At 37.4% G+C, this 26,429-nt stretch overlaps 1 protein-coding gene across 9 annotated transcripts in view; it reads right to left on the bottom strand.

The window, feature by feature from the left end:
* Positions 1-4,813: 4,813 nt before the first annotated feature.
* Positions 4,814-26,429, bottom strand: part of RNF111 (ring finger protein 111) — an 83,791-nt gene continuing 62,175 nt past the window's right edge. For 6 of the 9 annotated variants that reach the window (XM_029950653.1, XM_029950654.1, XM_029950652.1 and 3 more), the window contains 9 exons: positions 24,446-24,765; positions 20,325-20,583; positions 16,412-16,760; positions 14,618-14,770; positions 13,486-13,612; positions 10,783-10,875; positions 9,887-9,982; positions 8,216-8,343; positions 4,814-6,460 (listed from right to left, as the gene is read on the bottom strand). In XM_029950653.1, the coding sequence (XP_029806513.1) occupies positions 6,343-6,460; positions 8,216-8,343; positions 9,887-9,982; positions 10,783-10,875; positions 13,486-13,612; positions 14,618-14,770; positions 16,412-16,760; positions 20,325-20,583; positions 24,446-24,765 (1,643 nt within the window). In that variant the 3' untranslated portion in view covers positions 4,814-6,342. The remainder of the gene's footprint in view (positions 6,461-8,215; positions 8,344-9,886; positions 9,983-10,782; positions 10,876-13,485; positions 13,613-14,617; positions 14,771-16,411; positions 16,761-20,324; positions 20,584-24,445; positions 24,766-26,429) is intronic. The other 3 variants (XM_029950658.1, XM_029950659.1, XM_029950660.1) reach the window with 3 other exon arrangements.

Below are 26,429 nucleotides of genomic sequence, written 5' to 3'. Positions count from 1 at the left end.
CATCTCAGTAGTCATCTAACAAAAATACTGCAGAAAGAAATTCCAAATTGCAGAAACACCTCTCTCTCTCCCAGAGGTTTCCTTCACTCAGACTCAGTGTAGAGAAGTTAAAGGTCTTCCACTACCAATCCCCCTAATGACTATGTTTGAGAACGTAGGTCATTCTGCACACATGGCTTTTCCATATGCTAAAATTTGGTTTAGGAGGGGAAAAAACTAAACACGCTTAGGAAGTTTGTAGTTGTAATTCTAATCATGCAATAGGGCTCGTGTTACCTAACTATAGTAGGTTAAAGATGGCTATAATGTGCTGCCACTTCTATTAACAGGCAGAGCTATCATCCCTCCCCCTTGAATTTGTACTAGCTCCAGGATGGCTCACTTGCGTTGCTACTGATAGCGGGGAGGAGAGGGCTCTTGGTCAATAGCAAGAAAGAATCAAAGTCTCCTACCAACAACAGCCATGTGAGTGAATTTAGAAGCATATCATCCAGACGATAAAGACTTCACATGACTGCAGCCCCAGCTATCATTTTGGTTACAACCTCACAAGAGACCCAGAGCCAGAAGAACCAAACTAAGCTGCTTCCAAATTCTGGACCCACGGACACTAAGATGTTTGATGTTTAAGCCACTAAGTTGAAGTAACTATTTCGCAGCAACAGAGAATACAAAACTTTGGGGAGTGTGTGGCTAACAGTGAAGTGCTAATAAGTCAGATACACATAGAACTTATTCTCTGAGCAAATATTATTAAAAGATATCAATTCCTTTTTATTTTTTTAAGTTTATTAATTTATTTTGAGAGAGACAGAGTGAGCACCAGTTGGGGAAGGGCAGAGAGAGAGAGGGAGAATCCCAAGCAGGCTCCTCGCAGTCAGTGCACAGAGCCTGACTCAGGGCTTGAATCCATGATACTGTGAGATCATGACCTGAGCCAAAATCAACAGTCAGATGCTTGAATGACTGACCCACCCAGGCGTCCCTCTTTTTAAAGGCAGGTCAGGATGTAGCATGGGAGACTTACCACACCCTTCCACTTCCTTTGGCTAACACTTCTCTTACATAGGCTCTTGAAAATCTAAAGAATAGACCCCCTGGGATAACAAGTTTGCAGCATCCCATTTTATGAAAGAATTTCCACGTATATACGAGGGGAGAGCAAACCTTTGAGTCATCCTTGAACTGCCGCCAGATTGGAAACATCAGTGCTTTTTTTTTTCTTTTTCTTTTCTTTTTTTTTTTTTTTTTTTTTACTGTTTTTATTTGAGAGAGAGAGAGAGAGAGCGCGCAAGCATGAGCAGGGAAGAGTCAGAGAGAGAGAGGGAGACACAGAATCTGAAGACAGGCTCCAGGCTCTGAGCTAGCTTGTCAGTACAGAGCCTGATGCAGGGCTTGAATCCATGAACCATGAGATCATGACCTGAGCTGAAGTCGGATGCTTAACCGACTAAGCCACCCCGGCGCCCCTGGAAACCTCAGTGTTTTGAGTTATGCTACCAGCTACACAGGCAGTAGAAAAAATCAAATTCTTTCTTTATGGAGCACAGTGTACCAAATGAAAAACTACAGAATTCTACACTTTCCAAATCTTCCCCCCCCACATCTATATTTGAATATTACCACCTAAAGCAAACTCATTTAGCAGTTTGTACTCCAGATTCAGCAGAGCCCACAATGAAAATCAGTATTTAGTGAATCCAATTCCTTTGTAGTGATGATAAAGAATTAGGAGATATGCAATTTGTTGGGGCTAATCAAAAGTATCTGCTGGAAACCCATGCCTTCCACATGCTCTCTGTGATAGCTATTAGCCTAAAAATAAGCCTAGAAGAAGCTATTACTACCATATAGGCAGCTCAGTGGTATGTGCTTAGTTAACATTTAATGGGCACCAGGTTGCTGCATAACAGGATTTGGCGAGGAGAAATATTAGGGGAGAATGAGAAATTCTAGTTGTTAATTTCTCCATAAAATCTTTCTTTAGATCAGGGAGGAAATATGGTTTGATAGCATTTGCCAATTCTGATCCCCTGGCAATGGCTGCCTAAAATACAGCATTGGATGGTACTGATGTGCAACGCAACTATGCCTCTGTTGTGACTGCAAGGCAAGGGAAGAAGGCAAATGTGCCAGGAATCCTCTATCTCTTGAGTAGAAGAAAAATTCCAATCCATCAAAGAAGGTCTAAAGAGGATTGTTCTTTCTTATCTAGTAATTCGCCTCCTGGACCCTATAAGAGAAGGATCAGAGACAATACTAATCTATGGTCTAGCACCATGCTATGCTACCGTTTGTTATCAGGGTCAAGGACAGTTGTTTTGGGTAGTAAAGGTGGAATGCAGTGAGCAATGGGAGAACTTACATTCTTAATGTAAGTATACTACATGCAAAGCTCTTTGCACTTGTTACTCCTCCTTTACTTCTAATTAACAACCTAGTCTGTCTTATAGATGAAAAACATGAGGTTCAGAAAGCTTAAGTTGTTCAAAGCTGCACAATTTGAAGCCCTTGTCTGATACTAAAGCTTATACCCTTTTCCCAACTTCAAAAACCATCTATGTGTCCTGTGAAGTTGTATAGAATACATAGGACAGAGAGGAGATTGTGCCTGGTAAGCCCAACCACAAAATTGATGACATTTATTTTTCTTAGTAACAAATAGTTGTTTTGGACATATAGTTGGCCTTTGTACGTCATATGTATTATATACTATATTACAACAAAGTAAGCAAGAGAAAAGAAAATGTTAAGAATATCAATATTGACTTTGGCTCAGGTCATGGTCTTGTGGTTCCTCGTTCAAGCCCCATGTCTGGCTCTGTGCTGTCAGCACAGAGCCTGGAGCCGGCTTTGGATTCTGTGTCTTCCTCTCTCTCTCTGCTCCTCCCCCATGCACACTCTGTATCTCTCTCTCTCTCTCAAAATAAAGCTTAAAAAAAAATTAAAAGAATATCATAAAGACTAGGACGCCTGGGTGGCTCAGTTGGTTAGGTGTCCAACTCTGGGTTTTGGCTCAGGTCATGATCTCCTGGTTTGTGAGATCAAGCCCCGAGATAGGCTCCGTGCAAACAGCATGGAACCTGCTTGGGATCCTCTTTCTCTGCCCCTCCCCCACTGGCAAGCACACTCTCTTTCTCAAAATAAGTAAACTTAAAAAAGAAAAGAATAATTTAAGGATAATAAAAAAATAAAATAAAACAAAGAAGAGAAAATACATTTATTGTACTGTACTTACTGAAAACAAGTCAGTGGGCCTGTGCTGTTCAAACCCATGGTGTTCAAGAGTCAACTGTAATTCTTAATTCAAGATAGTTAGTGAAAATGATTGAATCTATAACTGAGAGAAGATAGTCTTTTATTCTGAGAGACAGAGAGTGAGTGGGGAGGGGCAGAGAGAGAAGGAGACCCAGAATCCGAAGCCGGCTCCAGGCTCCAAGCTGTCAGCACAGAGCTCGATGCAGGGCTCAAACCCACAGACTGTGAGATCATGACCTGAGCCGAAATTGGACGTTCAACACCGACTGAGCCACCCAGGCACCCTAAAGATAGTTCAACATTGATATATCTAATATTGTGACACATGAAGGCTTTTTTTTTTTTTTAACAAGATTTTTAAAAGTAGTCCCTACATCTAATGAAGGGCTCAGGCTCACAACCCTGAGATTAAGGGTTACATGCTCTACCAACTGAGCCAGCCAGGTGCCCCATGAAGTGTTTCCAGAGGCGCTGGAAGGTAAGTTAGAAATCAGGATGTATTTTCTATAGAATTAAGCTATTCTTATTTATGAAAAACTAACAGTGAAATGATCAGAGCCCATATTTTAATTTTAGTGTGTTAAAAACTGTTAGTTTTCTGTATGTCAGACTGTTACCGATGAAGTGTTTTAGCAGCTAAAATAAAGTCACCAGAGTAAGAAAAATGTTTCAAATATCAGTTTATCACTTGCATATTAACAACAATAAAAATAAGAATTTTCTGACAAAAGAATTTTAGTTCTTAAGTATTTGGAAAGCTATCACTGAAATTTTCATTTTGACATAAGATGCAGTAGGATATGGACGACACCAAAACAAAGCACAAAAGTTATATTAAAAATTATTTTCCTCCTTACTTGGCTCATGACTAATCACATTTTCTGTAACTAATTGCAGCAGCTTACTAAGCTCCTGCATTAACAACCCAGGTTTATGCCACAAATACCTGTATTAAACCAACTTTTAAAGTAATAATGCTCTATCCACATTAAAAAAAAAACTCAGTAGCAATTATAAAACAGGTAGTCGTGCATCTAAATTGGATGTAATATTAAAAAAAAGAGAAATCTATCTGTTCATCCTGTGTTTTGGAGAACATCAAGAGGACTCAATTGTACAGAATTCTCCCCATCTGTATTTCTTCTGCCCTTGGCAGTGACCCTGGGTTTTCCAGTGCAAAGCCCTACACCCACTGCAGGCTATTCGAAGATCGGCTGCTTGCTGTCTTCTCCAATAAGGTGGCAAGCACAGGCCACTATCACTCTGTCTCCTTCCTCTGCCCTTCTACAACTGCAGCCTAATCATCAAGTATTTTTTTAATGTTATTTTCTATCCCAATTTCTTAACCATAGTCCATCCTCCATCTCTACACATAACCATGTTGAAGCATGTTGATACTGACAATTACTACAGTGTAACATTACTAATACAAAAAAGGCAAACAGCCATAAATGAATACAAAAATTATGCAAATGTCAACTTGAGTGGGATCACTATTTTGAACTCCAAGATGTTTAATATAAACTGTTGTATAAAACTAATTATGAAACACAAAGACAATAGAAATATAAGTTATTTATTAATCAATCCACTTACAAAGCAGGTGGCTTAATGCAAGCTTATTGACATCTTCACATATGATCCATGGGAACATGTCTTCCACATACAGACAGTGACATTACTGACTGATGCATTTGCAATCTGGGGCATATTAAGCATATTTAGACAAATAAAATTAGGCTATCCTGTATATGAAAGTATCTTGATAATATGCATCCTGAAGTGGATTAAAACTTTCTCCAAAGGAGAAATGTTAGTACATTAACTTAACTTTATATTCTATATTATGCAGTAAATCTTAACTATAGAAATTAAAAATTTTAAATCAGTGATCGACTCTTGGTAATGTATGAAGTGGGCGTCTACAACCAGAGCAACAGTAGGTTTGTGCCTCACAGTATCTGCAGATTTACTGTTTTCAAGTTTAAAGAGAAATAAAACAAGAGACATGTAGATTCAGCTGACTTTATTTATCTTTAAACTAATAAAATCCCTTAGAAGTGATCCTGGGACCTTTAGAAGTTCTATGAATGCATAGATACCTGCCAATGACTGCGATTCTAACTCCTGACTGAATGTGTTTGTTACAAAATCAATGTTAAGCAGATATCATTACTATAACGTGCTTAGCAGAAGACTGAACAAAATTCTACATGTCTTCTTCAATTTCCCTAAAATTTTGTTAAATCTGCAAGTATGTACAATCCAGCTAATTGAAATTAATATTTAGTGTTCATCAGAGCTGTTTCACAGCAGCAAAAAACTGAATCAGGGAAATAAAGTTCTAAACGATGTAGGAAAAAGATAAATACAATCAGAACAGCAGTCTATATGTATGATATCAATATTCAGCTCTATCTGCGTTGTGCTGAAAGGAAAAGGATACACCAAGAACATATCTATTGATCACTCTGGTGATGTGGATACCACCTGCATCTGATTGAATATGGTTTGTATTCTGTTCCCAGTATTAAGGATGGTATTTAACTCAGAACTCCATATTGTAAATATACAGCAGCCATTTTGTCCTAATTAAGGAATGTCTTAATACACAATATTATCATTTTCTAGAGGATCTTTATACATTAAACTAAAGCACATGATTGATTAAATTAAAGGTTAGTAATGGATAAACAAAAAAAATCATAATTCTCAAGACCTGGTACTATGTAAAAAAACAAAAAGACCACAAAATTCTACTTACTAAAGCAGCTAATCTTGCCTGCAAGTTTAGGGTCACAAGCCCATAATATGTGCAAAGAAATGCAATACAAAGAACCATGCAAAAATACAGTAAAATGATACAGGAAAAATGTCAAATCTAGAAAAAAAAAGCTTTTATAAATACATCAAACTCAACTGTATACATAAACTGTAGGTCTAGCATTAGTTGTACCATATAGCAGAGCCGCACTCTAAGTTCAAGGCTTCCAAATCTGCGCAGGTAAGTCACGCCATCTTTGGTTGACTGCAGTACCAGGAGGATGGGAATGAGAGGGAGGGCAAGAGTTCTGAGACATGGTGTCAACTCTCACTTGGCAGCTGGGCCTCAATGTCCACTCTGCATATGGGGCACTTCTTATTGGTGATCAACCACTGGTCAACACACACTTGGTGGAAAAGGTGCATACAGGGAAGGCGCCTATAATAGGCAAACGAAACAAAGAGCAGAAGTTGCAAAAGTGAATTTCACGACAACTACACGTAGGGTTTATTTTCAAATAAATAACATGTAAAACTTCATGAGAGTTCTGTAGTTAGCAGGCATCCTTCCCTTTTGTAAAAAACAAACACATAACACATACACAATCTCTCTAACAAGTTACACCTATATTAAAATTAACACTTGCGCAATATAATGTATTCATAACCACAATAATTAGCTGTCACAGCTATGAAACCAAAGTATACAAAAGCTTTAGAATTTTAAGAACAACAATTGCACTGGCAATTATTCTGATTTGGCTTCTATACATGAGCTGCCAACACATAGGCTGGCAATATATTCCCTGTTACATTATACTGCAAACAGATTTTTAATATCAAATCACTATATATATAGAGCACATTAAAAAGTGTATTTCATTTACTTCTCTCTCTAAAAGATTAGAGCTCATACTGTAAATATAGCATGTCATACCAATTAAGGAATATCTTAATAAACAAATAGTTTTCTATCTAGAGGATCTTTATACCTTAAACTTGAGTACCTGAGTAAAAACTAATATTGTTTTCATGGGATAATTATTAAATCCACATAATACTATTCCTACTCCTTTAAAGGTAGGTTCATCTGTTTTGTGACACATATGCATTATCAAACCATGTTGTATACTTGAAATTAATACATTATGTCAATTATATCTCAATAAAAAAATTAGTGGGGAAAAAAAGTAGGTTAAGAAGTTAAGTGTACTACACTAAATTATGAATTAGGAACTGAGAAATAAAGCTTCCAGGCAATACAGGATAATATTAAATCTAAGTGAACAGTGAGATAAAAGTTACTGACTTCAAAGAGACCATCTGTACTTCCATCCACTGTTAAAAGAGTTATCATACATTTTCAGACTTCCTAATATTTTATAAAATTAATAGCTAAAAAGAAGTGTTCTGATTACTACTTGAACAGGATTGTCAATGCTGTAAAAACTACCTTTCATATTTATAAACCTTCCTTGGAAATCCACTGATCCAAAATATCCTCATATGTGGAATGGTAGCCAATTGTTCATAATATTTTTCTGTCGCCGCCAATTGAAGAAATATAATAAAATTATTCTTATAAATTGGGGCAGCGATATCATCATACAGTTGTTACATAGGTTTCAGAACTTGTTTCATATGGCATTATGTTACATTAGAAAAAAAACAATAGGAACAAAACAATTACTCAAGAGATTATAAAAAGGAAATATCTAAAATTAACAGTGGATTGGCACAGTAACATTTCTAAGTTGTGCAGCTGCAAGAATACTCCTATAAGCTGAGGGAAAATTTTAGGACAAAACTAATTTATAAAAGATGCTGTGAGACAAACTGCATGGAGCTAATATGGACCGCCCTCTTTAAGCTTTGGGGAATACATTAATGTAACTGCCTTAGCCTCCGAAGTCTCCACACTCTCCTTTCTGCAAGATTTACAGCAGACAATTTGACCACAAAATTCCCCTGGCCAAATCCTGTTGTGCTGGGCATCTCCCAGTGCCACTCCCTTGTTGGTAACGCAGAGACTCTCCTCTCTCTATTCTTCCACTCACTGGAAGGGAATTCTACACATCAGATAAGGATAACAGGGTATGCCAGCCGGAATCTTTATTTGGTTTTTCATCTACTTTCAAATCAAATCTCTCGGACAGTGCTGACAACAGATGTTAGATAATTAATGTCTAGTTACCTCACATCTTCACCTTCCTCTAAAATAGACAAACAGATAGTACATTTTTCCTCTGTGTCTTCCTCAGTCCCTTCTTCCCCATCTTGTTTGCAGTGCAGTTTCCTCTGTGAGAACCAATCAGTTGTTACCTTATTAGTAGAGATGACATTATTGAACAACTGAGTAAAGTCTGTGTTTATTTGAAAAACAAAAACAAAACAAACCCACACATTCACACCCACAACCTATTTCCCAGGTACAGCTGTCACAAGCTGTCAAATTAATGGATGAATTAAGTGGTTACCACCACCTGTTCTTTTAAGACCTTTAAATAGTATCAAAGGCAGAAGCAAATATTAGAGAAACTCATTAGTTTGAATTCATTAGTTTCTATTACTTTTAATCCACAATTAGGAGGATATACAACTTGAGCTCTATTTCTGTCCTATCATGAATACAGTTAAATGAATTTTATCTTACTAAGGAATGGTTCAAATAATAACGGAATAAATTAGTGCTAATTATAGTCGTTAGCTTACATAGTTGAAAGGACTTAAATTTAACAGTAACACCTCACTAATACTCTTGGAAAACAGACAAAAAATACAAAGGCAGAAATTTTTATACTTTATTATTCTTTGTATATCATAGGACATTGTTGTTGTTTTTTTAATGGTTTTTATTTATTTTTGAGAGAGAGAGACAGCGCAAGCAGGGGAGGGTCAGAGAGAGAGGGAGATACAGAATCTGAAGCAGGCTCCAGGCTCTGGGCTGTCAGTGCAGAGCCCGATGTGGGGCTCAAACCCACAAACCGTGAGATCATGACCTGAGCTAAAGCCAGACGCTTAACTGACTGAGCCACCCAGGTGCCCCAGAACATTGTTGTTTGTTGAAAGAAACTTACTTAATATGTCTGCTCTTAACTTCTAGATAGACTACTAAACATAAGGAGTTGAGGGTAGAATATAAAAAATGTAGATCAATTAAATGTCCACGTAAGTCACAAGCTAAATAATGGTACTGCCAGATGAAGTTTTCTGTAAGCTCTTAAAAAAGAATATGGGTGACCTGTGAGTGCTGAAAGAGAAGGAAACGAAAATGTGCAAAATTGTGTGCATACCATCCACTTTGTGTTATTTTTGAAGGAGAAAGAAAAAACACATACATATGCACATGATTGCAAATGCATAAAAATATCTGGAACAATACCTAAGAAATCCTTAACTATGATTTTTCTTCTGGGAAGGAAGACTGAGGACAGCAGGGTAAGAAACTTCAAGTATATATTTTAGGCTTTCAGTTTTTAAAAAGTGTTTTTTAATGTTTATTTATTTTTGAGAGAGAGACAGAGACAGAGAGAGACAAAAAGAACGAGTGGGGGAGGGTAGAGGGAGAGGGAGACACAGAATCTGAAGCAAGCTCCAGGCTCTGAGCTGTCTGCACAGAGCACAACGCAGGGCTTGAACTCATGAACTGCAAGATCATGACCTCAAGCCAAAGTCAGACACTTAACCAAATGAATCACCCAGGTGCCCCTGGCTCTCAATTAAAAAAAAAAAAAAAAACAAACTATGTATGTGTTGCTTTGGTAATAAATAATATGGTTGCTAGATTCCACAATCTCAAAAAAGGTCCATAACATTAAATTTTAAGCATTTCAATAATAATATAGACAATTCACAGAATTCTTACCTTTTTATATTTATGTGGATATGTACATCTTTCAATTGTCCCCTGGGAGGCACCACGATTCACATTTCCTAATCTTTCTTCCAAATGAATCAGTTCCTGAAATTAAAGGATAATAAGTATTAAAAGCCAGAATGCTTAATTCTTGAACAGCACTGTCAATACTGTAAAAGCAATAAAGTCCCATATTTATAAACCTGCAATATAAATACAGTGTGCAAAAAGTCATATACAGTAAGGCAAATTATTGTTTGTTAATTCTTTCCTCAGCCACCTAAAGTGGTATGGCAAAGTTATCTTTGCGGATTAGGGCAACGTATTATTACTACATGGTACTGTAGGAGTCAGTATGAATGCCACCAAAGGTGAAATTGTAGTAAAATACGGAAAGAAATCAAACAAAATAGTTCACTGACTCCAACTTCCAAACTGACATGAAGAAACAAAACTTCAAATCATATTCAAATAATTTGTTCTTCCTGAAAATTCAAACAAGATAGTTAGCTACAAACCAAATTACTTGGGTTTTTTTTTCCCTCCAGTAATGCTTCTCTAAAAATGAGCTGAGACAATAGCAGTAAGATTCCCCCACCCCAAATTTAATGGTATATAGTTCTTTATCTGATACGTATACAGATTTAATTAATAAATTTCGATTTTCATTTATATTAGGTATTTACATTTACTCATCTTTAACTACTTGGGTAACTTTTGATACTAAGATAGATACCACTTGTTAATCTTTCTGTGACAGCCCCCAGAAACAGTCTCAGCAATTCAGATCCCCAGCCACCAACGCAATCCTATTCAACTGTGAATACTAAGAATTCATATATTCTCTCTCTAAAGAGAGTATTAAAGACACTGTGGCAAATTATCTCATTACTTTTATTACACACCTCAAAATTGCCCCTGAAAGGACCTCTGAATGATGTTCCATCCAATCCTGATGAAATGTAACGAATATGAGGATAGCCTGCCATGTCAGGAACCTATTTTAATAGAAGAGATAGGCTACATCAAGGAAGAGTAGGCTCAAGTTTTAACACACTAAGTATTTGAGACATTCAGTTCTCTCCATTCAGCAAGTCACAAAATTCAACTTCAGTAAGTATACATAACTACAAGTAAGTGCTCTGTAAAAGGATTAGGTTCCTTTTCAAATTTAATCTCGGAGAATAACACTTAAAATATAATCAGGAAAAAAAAAAAAGAATGGCTGTCCCAGTTAACAGGTTTCTTCTACTGGTTTTATTGTGCACAAAGAATCCTAAATAGGAAATACCCAAAGTTATGACAGCTGCGCTTATAGCCTAAAAGCATAAAGACTAAAATTTTCATAAAATTTTTTTACTTTCAGAGAACTACATTAAACCAAAGTAAGAAATCAGAATGCAGAAAATTTTCCAATAAAACTTCTTTTCCTTACTCTAACTTCCTAATGGCCAAAGGTACCCTACTAATTTTTTTGTTTGGTTCTGTTAGCGGAAGTTTTTTTTTTTTAATGTTTTATTTTCTTTTTGAGACAGAGTGCAGGGGACGGTGGGGGGTGGATAGAGGATCCAAAGTGGGCTCTGAGCTACAGCAGCGAGCACAATGTAGGGCTCAAATTCACGAGCCATGAGATCATAACCTGAGCCCAAATCAGAAGCTCAACCAACTGAGCCACCCAGGTGCCCCTGTTGGTGAAAGTATTAATAATTAATAGTGTTTTCTAATTTTCTAATTATTCATGGATCTCCTGTGAATTTACCTACTTGATAAAATTTATTTGTAACTCCAAAATTAATACCTGTGCTCTCTCAATCATTTGTGGACATGCACACCGCCACAAAACATTTGAGTTGCCTTGTTCCCAGCTAGGGTAGAACAAAGCTCTGCCTTGTTCTTTCAGCTCTTATACTTTAAACATGAGTCTTTTTTGTGGTCTATTTTGTATCGGGTTTACCACATTTTTGTGCTTTTTACTGGTGACTTTGTTGTTTAAAATGGCCACAAGCATAATGCTTAAATAGCGGGCTAGTGTCCCTAAGTTCAAGAAGGCTGTGATATGCCTTATGGACAAAATGAGTGGAGATAAGCTTCATTCAGGCGTGAGCTTTGTTGGTCATGAGCTCAATGTTAGTAACTCAATAATATATATCAAATAAGGTGTCTTTAAACCAAAATGGAGGTCAAAACAAGATTGTATATTGACTGGCTGTTGTGTGACCAGAGGTTTGCAGTAACCTAACCCTGAATTTGCCGCAAGAAAACTGGCTCTATATTTACTCGGTGTTTGCACAACTTTATAGACTGAAACTACCATGCTTAACAAGAATAGACTGGAAACACCTGGGTGGCTCAATCAGTTAAGTATGACTTCGGCTCAGGTCATGATCTAGCACTTTGGGACTTCAAGCCCCGCAACGAGCTCTGTGCTGACAGCTCAGAGCCTGGGGCCTGCTTTGGATTCTGTGTCTGTCTCCCTCTCTCTGTGTCCCTCCCCTGCTTGCATTCTGTCTCTCACACTCTCACTGGGCCACCCAGGGGCCCTTATTCTTTCATCTTTATAAAATCTCCAATATTATTTTTTAGTCAGCTTCCACTGAACCACAACATGCTGTTAGCAAGTCTATAGCTTTAAAAGACAATTCATACATGGTAAAGAATTTAAAATAAGCAGTACCTTTTAACCTTCAAATAGCTTGATATTTAAACATCTGCAACTTTCCTTATAATCAAAATCAATACTACCCACATCTCAGCAGATAACCTACACATCTCTGAGGAAAATAAAACATCAGAAAGGAACTCCGCCCCTCAAAGTATTTAAGCCTGCACTTAGCCTGGAACCGTCCCTTGGTCTCCTTTGTTCCTCAGCCCCAGCTTCTTGGGAGGGCAGCTTTGTTTGTTATTGCCGAGTGACCCCCACCCCTAAGATCTAGAAATACCAGCGGACTTAGAGGTCCTTGTGCTTATGAAGGCTGTTTGACAGCTCCTTATGAGCTATGACCACTGTAAGACTACTAGTCCCAATTTCAAAGCCTGGGTCGCGGGTATAAGAGAGCGTCTTAGAAACCGTTCCTGCAGTGTCTCTACCCCAAGACAAAACAGATCCCTACTCTGTACCACTTTTATAACTAGTAGGTATTATGAATACCAAATTCAATCTTTGTTTGCTGAACTTGTTCTGTGGAACTCAAACTGGTACTGACAAGATCTGAGTCTGTTCAAATCAGAGAACTAGTATAGTCCTTCTGCAGATCCAAAAATAAAGAATAATGCATCAGAACCGAACCATTAGCAGTTATGACAAAATAGAGCATATGTCCTAGTGACGGGGATCAAGACTGTCATCTTGGCATAAAACATAAACCTTGGTCATTTTTTATATATTTAATTTTATATATTAAGAAGAGAACATTTCACAATGCAAATATAGATTTCAATATATCTACCATTTTTTATAGGACAATTTCAATCCAATAATTCTCAAATTCTATTAAGACACCTATATCAACTAATAACATATAAAAAACTTCCAACCAAATATTTAGTTTAGAAAAGGAAGAACACTTTTAGGAGGAGGATAGGTCAGATTTGACATTTTCCTCTTTTACCATTAAAGGAAGAGCTCCGAGCTGTAGGTGATGGAGTCGCGGCGGCGCGTGGTAATGGGCCAGGTGAGGGTGCAGCGCGCCAGGTGTGTAGGTGGCCGCGGTCACTCCAGCCTCAATCCCCAGCTCCCTGAAGAGGGAAGAGAACACTTTAACGTTGAGCCATGTTTATAGTGTCTTTATCATCAACAGAAATGGGGGGAGCAAGTTTACATTTTTTAAAGTAATCTAAAGTTTCTTAACTGACACAGCTGAGAAAAGATTTAACTAATAATTTCAAATTCGTTTCAGTGATTAAAACTCAAAAATTCGATTCTGTGACTATGAGAAGCATTTGTATTCAGTTTCACATCCTAGGAAGGAAGGAAATATATTGAATTACCCTTAAGGTTCCTTACAATCTACAGTATGATTCTACTTGAGGAACATCCAAAATATAGAGGTTAGTTTTCTGGTTTATATGAATGCTACAAATGCTCCCAGGGCTTTTGTTTGTTGGATAGTGTCTCTAGGTTGCTGGCAACAGGGTAATTAGAAGACCAAACACTTCTATACCTTGTAAAGCAAGGGCAAACAAAACTCTCCAAACAGTAAAATTGATAAATGCCAAATTTTCATTTCTTTATTCTCATTTTATGTTTTGCCTCAAGTATCATTGTGGATCAAGATCTCAATGACTGCCTACAGACAATGGATCCAGAAAGAAAAAATAATGCAAATCTGCTTCCATTTCTCACCTAAGAGGATGTGGGCTCAATTTCCCTGGTCAATAAGCAGGGTTAGAGGTGGTAAAGCAGATCTGAGTATTAGGGTGGTGGGGGCATGGTAAGAGGGTGGATAAAGAAGTTGTCAGATTAAGATCCATTTAGGGAGTTAACTTTACCAGTAGATACTTCTGTAAAACAGTAACAAAAAAAGCTCCACTCCCATTTGACATGGTTCTCTGCCTCAGAACTCAAGTTCCTCTTTCCACTCCAAGTTTCTCTAACTTTGCCCAGAGACCCTGCCTCACAGCTAAGCTGGAATTCAGCCTCTCCGTATCACCGGTCTCTATGGCATTCCATTACAAAGCATCTGTTCTGATAGTTTTACCAAAGGCTCCTGAGCATAACTTTGAAATAAACAAGATACTGACCAGGCAGATCTCTCCGGAGCCTGTCGAGGATGTGAGGACATAGTCTGAGGCACATGAATATGATGCCCATGACCATAGTTTGGATGCATCCTATGTGGATGAGGTGGGGGCCGTTCATGTGCCCGCCTGGAAACACAGAACAGAAAAAGACCACTGGAAATAATTGAATAATTGGTTATTTCTTAAGGTAGAAAAAACAATCTAGTATTATTACAAACATCTATAAATTAGTCATAAAATTACATCTGTAACAATAAATTATAAAAATATAAAATTACCTAATGATTAATAAGAAAATCAAGAAACTCTAACCCCACAAATCTCAATGGTCATTTATTACAATGCCTCCAATTCAAATATCACCCAAGGAAAAATTTTAACATTATCTTGTATATCTTCCTTCCAGCAGATATTTTAAATGAGAATAGAAAATGAGTGGAGACAGAATTTAAAAAATTAAACACCCCAGCAAATGCTGCAGGCACAAAATAAGGGAAGAAAATGGAAACTTTTATTTTGTTTTGCTTTTATACTGTAATGACATTCATCCATTTTAAGGAATAAAACTTATTTTAAGAGGAAAAAAAACTTTTAACCTTGCACACTGTTTTCAAACACATGCAAATACATGTTAACATAACTAGGAAACTGGTATTAGCTCCATCCACAGCTTTATTCTGTATTCCAGATTATTATATTTTCTTAGTCTAAAGTCAGCCACATTTATAAATGTAAGTAGTCATAAAGTTCTAAACAAAGATTCCAGGTATTCATTTTTATAGTCTAATTCTTATTTTCTATCAGTTTCTAATTTACAGATTTTGCATATTTAAGCTTAATGATTTAAAACATGTAATTTTTTTCTAGATACTGGAAGATATGAATTTTACATTCCAACTTTCTATACAAAGAGTTACTATGTTAGCATGCCAGTAATAGCCAGGGATTTTTTTCTGGAAATAATCTTACATAACTAAGGAAAGAATTTATACATGCACTAAATCATTAATTATATCAAGAGTTTTATAAACAAACAAACAAAAAAGCAAAGCGTTTTGCAAACATATTCTGAAAAGGGCCAAATGGTTAAATACTGCTGACTGTTTAGGCTGTAGGGCCTCTACTGCGACTACTCATTTAACCTTTGTGCTGTGAAAGAAGACACAGACAACACATAAATGAACAAACATAGCTGTGGACCTATAAAACTCTATTTACAAAAACAGGCAAGCAGAATTAGAGCAATAGAAAATCATATCCTGACTTTTCAAAAGAAAACAAAATGCCCCATTATATAGTCTTTTCATGATGTTTGGAGAGTACAATATTTTAATATTTAAATTTATAAATAAACTAGGTAAAGAGACTACTTTTTCAATGTCAGTTGTTGGAAATTCTAGTGCTCTTCTTCCCTCTGGCTGGTAACATAATAAATTAAATTAAATCTTTGACAACTTTATATGTTTTTCCTCAGGATCATCAATTTTAATATGAATCTCTACTATGGGATACTGAAGAAACTGACAAGAGACTGGTTTACAAAAATAAATGACCTGTGTCATATCCTGAATATGGCTTGATTTCTTTAAATAGCCTGGTATTAACCTGTTTTGTCAAGCCCCCTACAGCTCAGGACACGAAAAAGGAAGATTCTAGTTAGTAAAGAACAATTTCCTAGTGAACTGAGGATTCAGCATAGTTACATCCCTTCTAAAGACTTTAGTTTTCAAAACTAACAGAAATAGAAGGAAGCGGAATACAGCGTGATCGCCTTTTAGAAAACATAAAACATACGTTGGATGCTGCATCATCCTCCTCCTCTGAACTTCCATCCTCTGCATCACTTCATGAGGATGCAGTCTCTGTGCTGGAGGGGCCGTGGCTGGAATATGGTGTGAAATTGGCTGGTGTGGGGGAGGAAGGTGCTGAGGGAGCGGTGCGGCCGTGCTGGCTAAATGAGACGGGGGCGGGGGCGCCACAGGGTGAGATGCTGCGTGAGAAGGTATTTGAGAATGGAAAGCATGTACAGGATGAGGAATAACATAATCCACTTGAGGTGGAGGCTGAGTCTGAGGAGGAGGGTTTCCATGAGAGTGGGGACAGGCAGAGGCTTGATGATGAAGTGGTCTTGTCAAAGACGCATCTGTAAAAAAAATGCAGGCACCATGCGGTTGAGCTTATATTGCTGTTATACATTCCTTTTGTAGTTTACATATTCGTACACATTTAATTTTTATGGATACTTTATCAAGGCTTGAGTCTGCTCAACTCTGCTTTGCAACCTGCTTTCTTTGAATGAATAATCTTGGTTATCTTCTCATGTCAATGTATATAGTTTTACTTCATTCACAGCTTCACAGAATTCTATTATAGGGATATACCAAAAACTATTAAAGAAATCACCATTGATAAAAAAGGAAAACAACCCAATGCTACACTAAACGTGTGGATGATGCCTCTTGTATTTTCTATATACATGCACAGGAGTGCACACGTACGTACGTACACACACACACACACACACACACACACACACACATACACTCATGGTTTTTGTAGCATACATTCCTATAAATAGTTCTTATTCTGAGGAAATCACTTAAAACTCGGATATCAGTTGACAAAATACCCTTCCCAAAAGGTTGTCATAATTAATATTTCTGTGAACAGCATACAAGAGTGCCTGATTATCCCTAAACTACTAAAATTTTTAAATGACAATCTGAGAAAAACCTGTACTTATTAACCACTTATACTTCTTCCCAGAATATCTATTCATATTCTTAGGTTATTTGTTCACCTTTTTCTCATTTGATTTATAAGGATTCTTTGTATTGGAAAGTCTGTCACAGTAAGGTATAAACATTTTTCCATTTTGTCTTTTGTTAATTTTACCATATCCAAGTTTTTTGCTTTCGTGAAGTCAGATGTAGAAGTGACACTTTCAGAAATATTTAAACCTTGCTTTCCTTTATGAGTACTAGTTACAGAGCCCTACAAAGAGGACAGGAACTTGAGGGTTCTTCGGGACAAGACTGCAAAGATACCCTTTTACTGTCGCTCTTCTCTCTCCCAGCCCTGTGCCACTTTTCCTGAGCTACAGTAAGAAGATGAAGGGGCATATCTGCAAAGAATCGGCAATGGAAATTAGCCATAATAAAGACAGTTTCCCCCATTTCTTCATTCTTTATGTTTCGAAGTGGCTGTTGAGAAGTTCCTCTGAGGAATACACACCTCTCTTACTCTAAGAGGTATGCATCTTTTTGAGTTCTAAAAATATCTTTGTCTCCTCCTCAGATTTCAGCCTCAATTTCTTTGTATTTGGAAAATTTTCTTGGAGGCTGGTGTGGAGATATAGCCATTCTGTAGTTTCATGACGAAAGAGTTTCCTTGAATTTTAATCCTTTTGATTCACTCCATTCGGCATGAATGAATAGATAAGCATGAACTCATTTCAGCCATATTTTCAAAGGACACCTTGCTAGTATGTATTTAAAGGAATCTTTAAGTGATTTTCTAAATGTTGTTTTCAAATCAAGGCTTTATTCCAAGAAAATTCAGTACCTGGTCATAAAAAATGAAGTCACTATGTTTTACCACTGTAAGCTATCTTTCCTCAAATTCAGAGCATTTTTTCCAGTTTCAACTCAAAGTTTTCCTATAATCATTATGCAAGAAACAATACTGACAAATACTACAAATTTTAAACTTTTGCTTCAGAATGAATCAATTTATTTAACTCTTTACCAGTCATTTTATTTTTCAGCTTTATTGAGATATGATTAACAAATACAATTATATATTAAAGTGTACAAGATGAAGACTTAACATACATACACTTTGTGAAATGATTACCACAATCAGGTTCATTAATACATCCATTACCTCACAAGTTACCATCTTTTGTGCATGTGGTGAAAAGTTCAGCCATTATTATAATTTAGTATATATTCCAAACAAGAGAGATTGCTAAACCACTGTAGAAAGGTGAGATGCTGCATTCTCACAGACCATTTCCCTTCCTTCTCTAATTTTTGTGTTCTTGCCAGTTAAAAAAAAAAAAAGTTCTTGTTTTCTGAAAGTTCAACATGTCACTTTGACCCAGCATTCGCACTCCTAGAAGTTACCCTATAGACAGACTACAAAACTATAATGTAATCATCAACAGAAAACTGATTTAATATACAATGGGACATTATGAGGGCATTGAGAACAGCAACCTAGATTTTTATGAGCGAATATGGGAAAAAAATCTAGGATGGACTGTTAAAATTTCTTTTAAGATGAAAAAAAAAAACCAAAGAGAGGCAAATAATATGTTATGCTCCCACTTTCTTTTTTTAACGAAGAGATATATGTATTTTTTCGTGTGTACAAAGAAAACTTCTGAAAGGTTTTACAAGATACAAACAGTTGCTACCTTGGAGGTATTAAGGTAAGTGGGATGTGAGAAGGGCCTTTAACATCTCATTTATGTATTCCGTAGTTTGAACTTCTTACGATGCATACAAAGTTACTTTTATAATAAAAGTAAAACACATTTAAATCTAAAACACTTCTTTATTAGGGCAAAATGGGATCCCTTTAAATTGCTTCAATATATTATTTTTGGGGAGGGGGCAGAAAACCACACATTTTGAGTTCCTAATAAAAGTGCTCAATTAAAGATAAATATCAATAGGTATCACAAAACAGCCTGTATATTATATCAGTGCCCATACATAGAATTTGTTCATTGGTCAATACTTTGCAAAAACTGTTTCACAACCTGTTTTCTAACTTATACTGTTCATTTTAAGTTTTATTACTGAAAAGACAGATGGTATGTCACCAGGTTTCACTGTACAAATTCTGGGTTGACTCCAGTTGTGTCTGCAAAACCCAGATTTTCAAAATTATTCGAATGGAAGGAGAAGTCTAATGAAATATGTAACATGTAACTGAAAATTATCCCTTGCATGTAATCAGAACAAAAGCAAATGTTTTTGCCAACCTCCTAGTTTACTCTTGGCAGTGAGTTTTCAGTGGGTTTTTAAAAATCAAAGTATTTATTAAATTTCCATTTGATTATTAGCCTGTCATGTAACAAAGTAGTAAATACGTGTTACATAGCCTAAAGAGTATTTCTCATTTCTTATGATACTCAGATATCTCACCGATTTCAATTCCTTTGGGAAAACCATGTCTGGCTCTATTGAAATGCCTGCACCAAATGAATTCAGAATCTTTGTGCATTTGGCCAAGCTCTCTGCGCAGGTATTCTCCTGTGTGCCTCAGCTGATCTTCAGAGTTTTTAGTCAAAACTTACTTTCCTGTTCCTAGCAACAATTACTAAACTTTCAACTTGCCTGTTATTCATAAAGGATAAATCTCAATCCCTTAAATTTCCTTTCATAGAAATCTAAGGTGCCATTCAATGTACTTCAATTTCATATATTAAAATGCAAATACTAAAATGTAAGAGACAAACTATAGTACTTTTGTTTCCTTGACTTTTTTAAACAACATCTGCCCTATGTAACTTAGAAGACTGATCTGGGAATGTGGGGTGGAGAGAGGATGAAAGGAAAGAAATACACCCCAGTCTCAGGCCAAGGAAATACTAAAAATGTACAAATTAGAATTATTGAAAGGTTATCTCATGGAGGAATGTACAATGCTTCATTTATATGCCTCTAAGTTCTTTGCCTGTTAAATTTATACTTACAAGGAGGTGGCATATAATGTCGACATGATGACAGTGAGGCCTGTGGAGGGGGCTGGGGCTGGGGCTGCGCAACCATGCTTGATCCGTAAGCATCTACTGATAATGGCTGACTCGGGGCGGCGGCAGCAGCCTGATGGCCAAAGATTGCGGCTCGGGAAGAAGAAACAGGGCAGCAGGGGTCAAATGCAGATGCTCCGTGAAAACCACCGCTTCCGTGACTTCTGATGCCATTGTTGCTCAGGTCTACTGGCAATGCCTGCTGTAGAAAGAGGAACTATATTTTATTTTTCTAAAGTTTGGTCAAAGCACTGTTTCATGTTATGTAAGTATTCCCAATGCAATCCAGAAAAATAGAATCTCTGAATTAAAAATTTCAAAATGGTGAGATTTTTAGTATGAAGACCTATTTAGCACCAAAAATAATTCTGTATGTATCATGGATTGTAAAAACTGTAGTGATGATATATCTAAAATCTACAATCAGTTTTTAAAATTCAAGCATAAGATCATCCTACAAGATGAACAAAGGTAAATTAATATACTATTTTAAGGTCCATTTCTCTTCCAGCCTCTAGATCTTATACAGAAAGAAACTTTTATTTTTTAAATGTTTTATTTATTTTTGATACAGAGAGAGACAGAGTGTGAGAGGGGGAGAGGCAGAGAGAAATGGAGACACAGAATCAGAAGCAGACTCCAGGTTCTGAGCTAGCTGTCAGCACAGAGCCTGACGTGGGGCTTGAACCCACGAACATGAGATCTGACCTGAGCCAAAGTCAGAGGCTTAATAAACTGAGCCACCCAGGCACCCCCAGAAAGAAACTTTAAAATAACACATCCATATTCTTCTTTACCCTCAAATTTTGATTATTAATTTAGGACTCCTTTAGAAAACATATACTCACACCACTGAAAAGATTAAGGGTTCTGGGTAAAAACTTGTCTGTCCTGTTTCTAAACTGTATATAATAAGCATTCAACTAAAACTCTAATAACACAAACATTATCCAAGATAACAAAGGGTATAAGATTATTCAAGATGAACCATGAGCTGGCTATGTCTCATAACCTTTTCATTTACTAAAAAATTAGAAACATGATTTTTAAAATCTTTTTTATTTTTAACATTTTATTTATTTTTGAGAAAGAGAGAGAGAGACAGCATGAGCAGGGGAGGGTCAGAGAGAGAGGGAGACACAGAATCCGAAGACAGGCTCCCGGCTCTGTGCTGACAGCTCGAGGGGCTCAAACCTACTAATCGCGAGATCATGACCTGAGGCGAAGCCAGACGCTCAGACTGAGCCACCCAGGCACCCCTAGAAATATGATTTTAAGAAAGGTCCCTTTACTAAGTTGGAAAATAAACCAGAGTCTAGATTCCATGTCTATTCCTTAGTAATTAAGTTTTTTCCCCAAAAGCATTTTGAAAAATCCTAAGTAAAACACTTCACTCCTTCAAAATCTACTCCAGAGCAGATTACAAAAACAGAATTGTCTCTTTGTATTCTTAAGTAATTGAAATACAAGTCTTTGCTTAGTGTTCAGGATAGCTGTAATTTTAAAAATGTAAAGAGAATAATACTTTGATGTTATATATGAAATTATATGCAAGAACTGTTCAATACTGGAAGCCGAGGAGCTGGAGACGAAGAAGCTAGGGAGCCACGCTGATGAGAGGAGGTCGCCCGGCAGTCCTTAGAGGAACCACAGTGGACTCTGTACTTGCACTGGGCTCCTGGCTCGGGGAATGACAGAAACATAAGCAGCTCCGGGTGTTACAAGGGAAGGGGAATGATGACTCAGGAGAAGCTGTGACAAGGTGAAAAGAAGAACTCCTTTCTTCTTCTTTATCATGTGTCTACAATCAAGCATACATCTGGGCTCTTTTTAGCAAATACAGTGTATGTCCCTCCATCTGGGTAATCAGGCTTAAGAACAATACTAGAAGACTGTGAATTTATATCCCTTCCCTATTTTCCTATTTAGGCTAAGATTTGGCAAATGGACTAGTTTATCAACATACTATGAAGATGAGCAAATTTCCTATCTTTTTCTTCAGTCAGTGATTAAGAATGCTCCCAGAGGGTGAGTAAAGTAGGGTGAATATTTTCCTAGAAGGAAATGAGGGTAAAGTTAAAAGTAAAGAATAGAAAGAGAAGGGGGGAAAAAAGCAACAAAGAGAACCCTCTTCACAATTCCAACAGTTCAATCAACTCTTGCTGTAGAAGGAAAAGAGTGGGTAAGCAAGATGGGTACAGAAATGGCAAATATTACCTTACAAAGATCCTGAGGAATGTATAACACTAACTGAACTATTCTCTCAAAAGAGAAAGCTACATCCAAAGGAGCAGTAAGGGCGAGTGAGTCAAGTGACCACCAAACCTTCTCTCTTATCAGGCCTCATCCTCCTCAACCTTCTTCTGCCTACCCACAACCTGGCCGTAACCACGACACATCGACACAATCACAAATCTTCAGATCAGTTTGCTTCCCCCACTCTTCCACCTCCTGCTGTGCCCATGCAAGTCTCAACTGGAGACGACCTGACATTATCTCAGGAGCATGTGGCTGGTTTCAGAGTCCTCCAATGGCTACATCAGTCTTGAACTGTTTATATCAAACCTTCTGTTCTCCTTCATTCCCATTATCACCACCGAATGCCAGAGCCTGTTAATTTCCCCCAAATTCTGCGTGCAGTCCAAATTCCTCTACTTACATATAAGTGAAGAGGTAACATTCACTTAACAGTGAACAAAACTGTGAAAGGGATTCTATCTATAAATAACTCACTTGGGTTAAAAGAAAATGTTACATTACACAATCTCTCAAACCAGCTGTATTATTTTATTAGTTCAACAACAGCAATAGTCTGTAAACAAAAGGCCCACATTTTGGTAGCCCTTGAAAGAATATGGGAGCAGTCTGTAGATTTATCATTTTCCTACAATACTTAGGAGCTCTCCCTTTCAGCTCAAATTTCTACTGAAAGAAAATTTTGCTTTTAAGCAAGGTCTTTTATTCTGTCCACTAAAAAGTTTTTCTTGATGCTTCCTCATTCCCAAGAGGCAGAACAGGTTTAGATGATCAGTAGATGTTAATACTCAGAACTGCTACCAGAACCACAACATCATCTAAAATTTCTTTAATCATATTTCCTACTAAACACTTTCTAATTTACTCTTGAAAAACAGCAGCTTGTCTTTTGTTTTTTAAGGGAATATCCCTCTCTCTTTATTATTCTTAATCTGTCAGATCCAGGAGAGATAGCCATGAAAATTTAAAAAGATAAAGCAAGTACTTTAGGATTTCGGTCAGGTGATACAGAGAAACAGTTGCTCTGAATTTTCTTTTTGATTATTTTCTGGTACATGTCAATTACAGCTTTATCTTGAAATTATGTTGTGATTTTTTTACAGTATTTACCCATTCAGGTTTATACCATAATTATGCACAGAGATGACACAGAAAAAGTTAAAATCACATATAATACATGACCTTCATTTACTCCACATGATCACCAATACTAATATTATTTGACATTTTAAGCGCTCACCAAGAGTATCAACTCAACCATTTAATTATAGTTTTGTTACTGATATTCCAATTTCCCATAAACTAAAAACCTCATCTGCATCTGAGCAACTATTGCATTGGTTTGCATCTGAGAAGGCTGTTTATTTCTAGATGCGTGGAGATAAGAGGGAGCTCCAGAGTGAAAGGTAAAGGTAAAAACTAGGAAAATTTCCCAATTTCTCACAAATCAGGCAGACGCTATAATTTCAACATTCTGAAATTAAATTCCAAAGCTCAGATTCACCTTATTTAACTACAAACGCTAAAAACCATTTCAGAATAAAAAAACAGTATCACTTCTAATTTTTTACATTCTTGATCCTCCCAATTAGTTGCAATAATTTAGACCTTCAGAAAATCCTAGAGACTTAATTAAAAAAAAAAAAATTTTTTTTCCATGAAATTGGGCCACTTTTGCAAGGGCAATAGAAGTGACCTTTTTAGTATATAAAATTCATCATTAGGTTTGTTTTATTTTTCTCCCTCTTGAGAAAAGCACAATTTTTAAAAATGAAGAAAGAAAGAACAATTTATCAAGTTCCACATACCTGGTCATGGTAGCTGGTGGCAGAACTACTATTGGCTCCACAAGGCGCCTGTACTTGTGGAGGTCTCTCCACAGGACAGGTAGGATCCGTGAAGGAGGGAGAAACCGGGACAGCCGGGTGGGGAGTATGATGGTGGTGGTGATGATGCTGGAAGTGGTGGCCATGCTGCTGAAAGCAACTGGTGTGAGGATGTCCTAATGCGTGGTGGTTCTGTGACGACCCTCCACATGGTGAATGCTGGGGACAGCAGGAAGGTAACCTTGGCATTGCAGGAGGGCCAGTTTCTGTTGCAGCACTAGATGCAGTTCTCCTCGAGTCATCTTGAAACAAAGGGAAACGCACAAATGATCAACTATCACTGTGTAAATAATAGATATTGTGCACATTTAAGTGAATAAAAAGTTAAAGAAATGTTTGTTAAATTCAAATCTCTGTAGGGGCACCTGGGTGGCTCAGTTGGTTGAGTATCTGACTCTGGCTCCGGTCATGAATTCGTGGTTTGCAGGTTCAAGCCCTGCATCAGGCTGTGCTGTCAGTGTGGAGCCTGGACCCCGCTCTGGATTCTGTGTCTCCCTCTCTCTGTACACCTCTCTCTCTCTCAAAAATGTGGATCATATAATTTCAGGCAGGGTTCTTCAATGGGATTTTCCTGAAAGCCTAAATTGTTCAGGAGGCTCACATTTACCATGATATTTAAACATCGGAGAGATCATTTTTCCTAGGTCATAACAAATGATTAATTTTAAAGTGAATTTAAAACATTCTAAGTGGCTCAGCTGGTTAGGTGTCCGACTCCTGATTTCAGCTCAAGCAGGATCTCAGTTCATGGGATCAAGCTCCAAGTCGAGCTCTATGCTAATGTAGGCGTGGAGCCTGCTTGGGATTCTCATGCTCCCTCTCTCTCTACCCCTCCCTGCCCCCACACACGCTCTCAAAATACATAAATGGACTTACATGACTGTTTTTGGAAAGAGTGTAATTTTCTCAGCATGAAACACCTGAGTCCTGACTATGCTCTCTGCCACATGCCCAGAGTTATTTGGAAGATATGCTCTTCCATGCCGGAAACACGGCAAAAGTGCCCTGAGAAAGTCTACCCCAGTGCTTCACACTCGTCTAAAAAACAGCACCCTTTCCTCAAGCCACGTATTATGCGGAAACTACATAAAACAGATAAAAATGGAGATAAAAACTTTTACTTAAAATATAAAAATTAGAAGAGAGGGAAGTCGAGAGCCCTGTCCTTCCCCCCACACACGTCACCCTCCTCTCTTCCCCACCTGACTCCTGAGTCACCTCCTAAGAACCCATAGGATTCTGGACGACCACTGTTCTGGCCCTATCTCTAGAGTAACCAACGCCAGGGATACCCTGCTCCGATTTGGCCAACAGAACCTAGCCAATCTCTTCTGGGCCGATGTACCAATTTGTAATCTTCTAGTTACTCACAAACAATACAAAAATCCAACCCAAAATGGCTAACTAATAAAGGGAATTTACAGGCTCACAGAAATGAATCTGGGTGGAGCGCTGCAGGCTCTGGTTGGTATGTCTGATTGCAGCAAACCTCCCTCTAATTCTCCTGGGTCTGCTCTCTCATGCATGTCTTATCCTGCCTTTCTGACGCTCTTCTGGGCAAGGTCTGTGATCCAAACCCTGTTAGGCAGTATCTCCATTCTAAATCTCTGTACATTGTTTTTTCCCAAGCTCCCAGTCTGTCCTATTTGGGCTAATTCCTTGTACTCTATTGTTAAGGTTTTTAATCTTGGAACAGTTAATTCAAGAATCTGTGAACTTGGATAGGGAAAAAATTACAATTTTTGGGGGGGCCTCCGAGGATTAGCACTACCTTATTAGCAATCAGTTGAGAGGTTAAACATTACAAATAAATTTGTAACCAAAAAAAATTCAGCAAGGTACTTTTATTTTTACGTTTACTTATTCTGAGAGAGAGAGAGAGGGAGAGAGGGAGGGAGGGAGGGAG

Source organism: Suricata suricatta, chromosome 9 (genome assembly GCF_006229205.1).
Source record: "Suricata suricatta isolate VVHF042 chromosome 9, meerkat_22Aug2017_6uvM2_HiC, whole genome shotgun sequence".
NCBI lineage: Eukaryota > Metazoa > Chordata > Mammalia > Carnivora > Herpestidae > Suricata > Suricata suricatta.
Note: the sequence above shows the minus strand (reverse complement) of the source record. Positions and strands in the feature narration are given on the sequence as shown.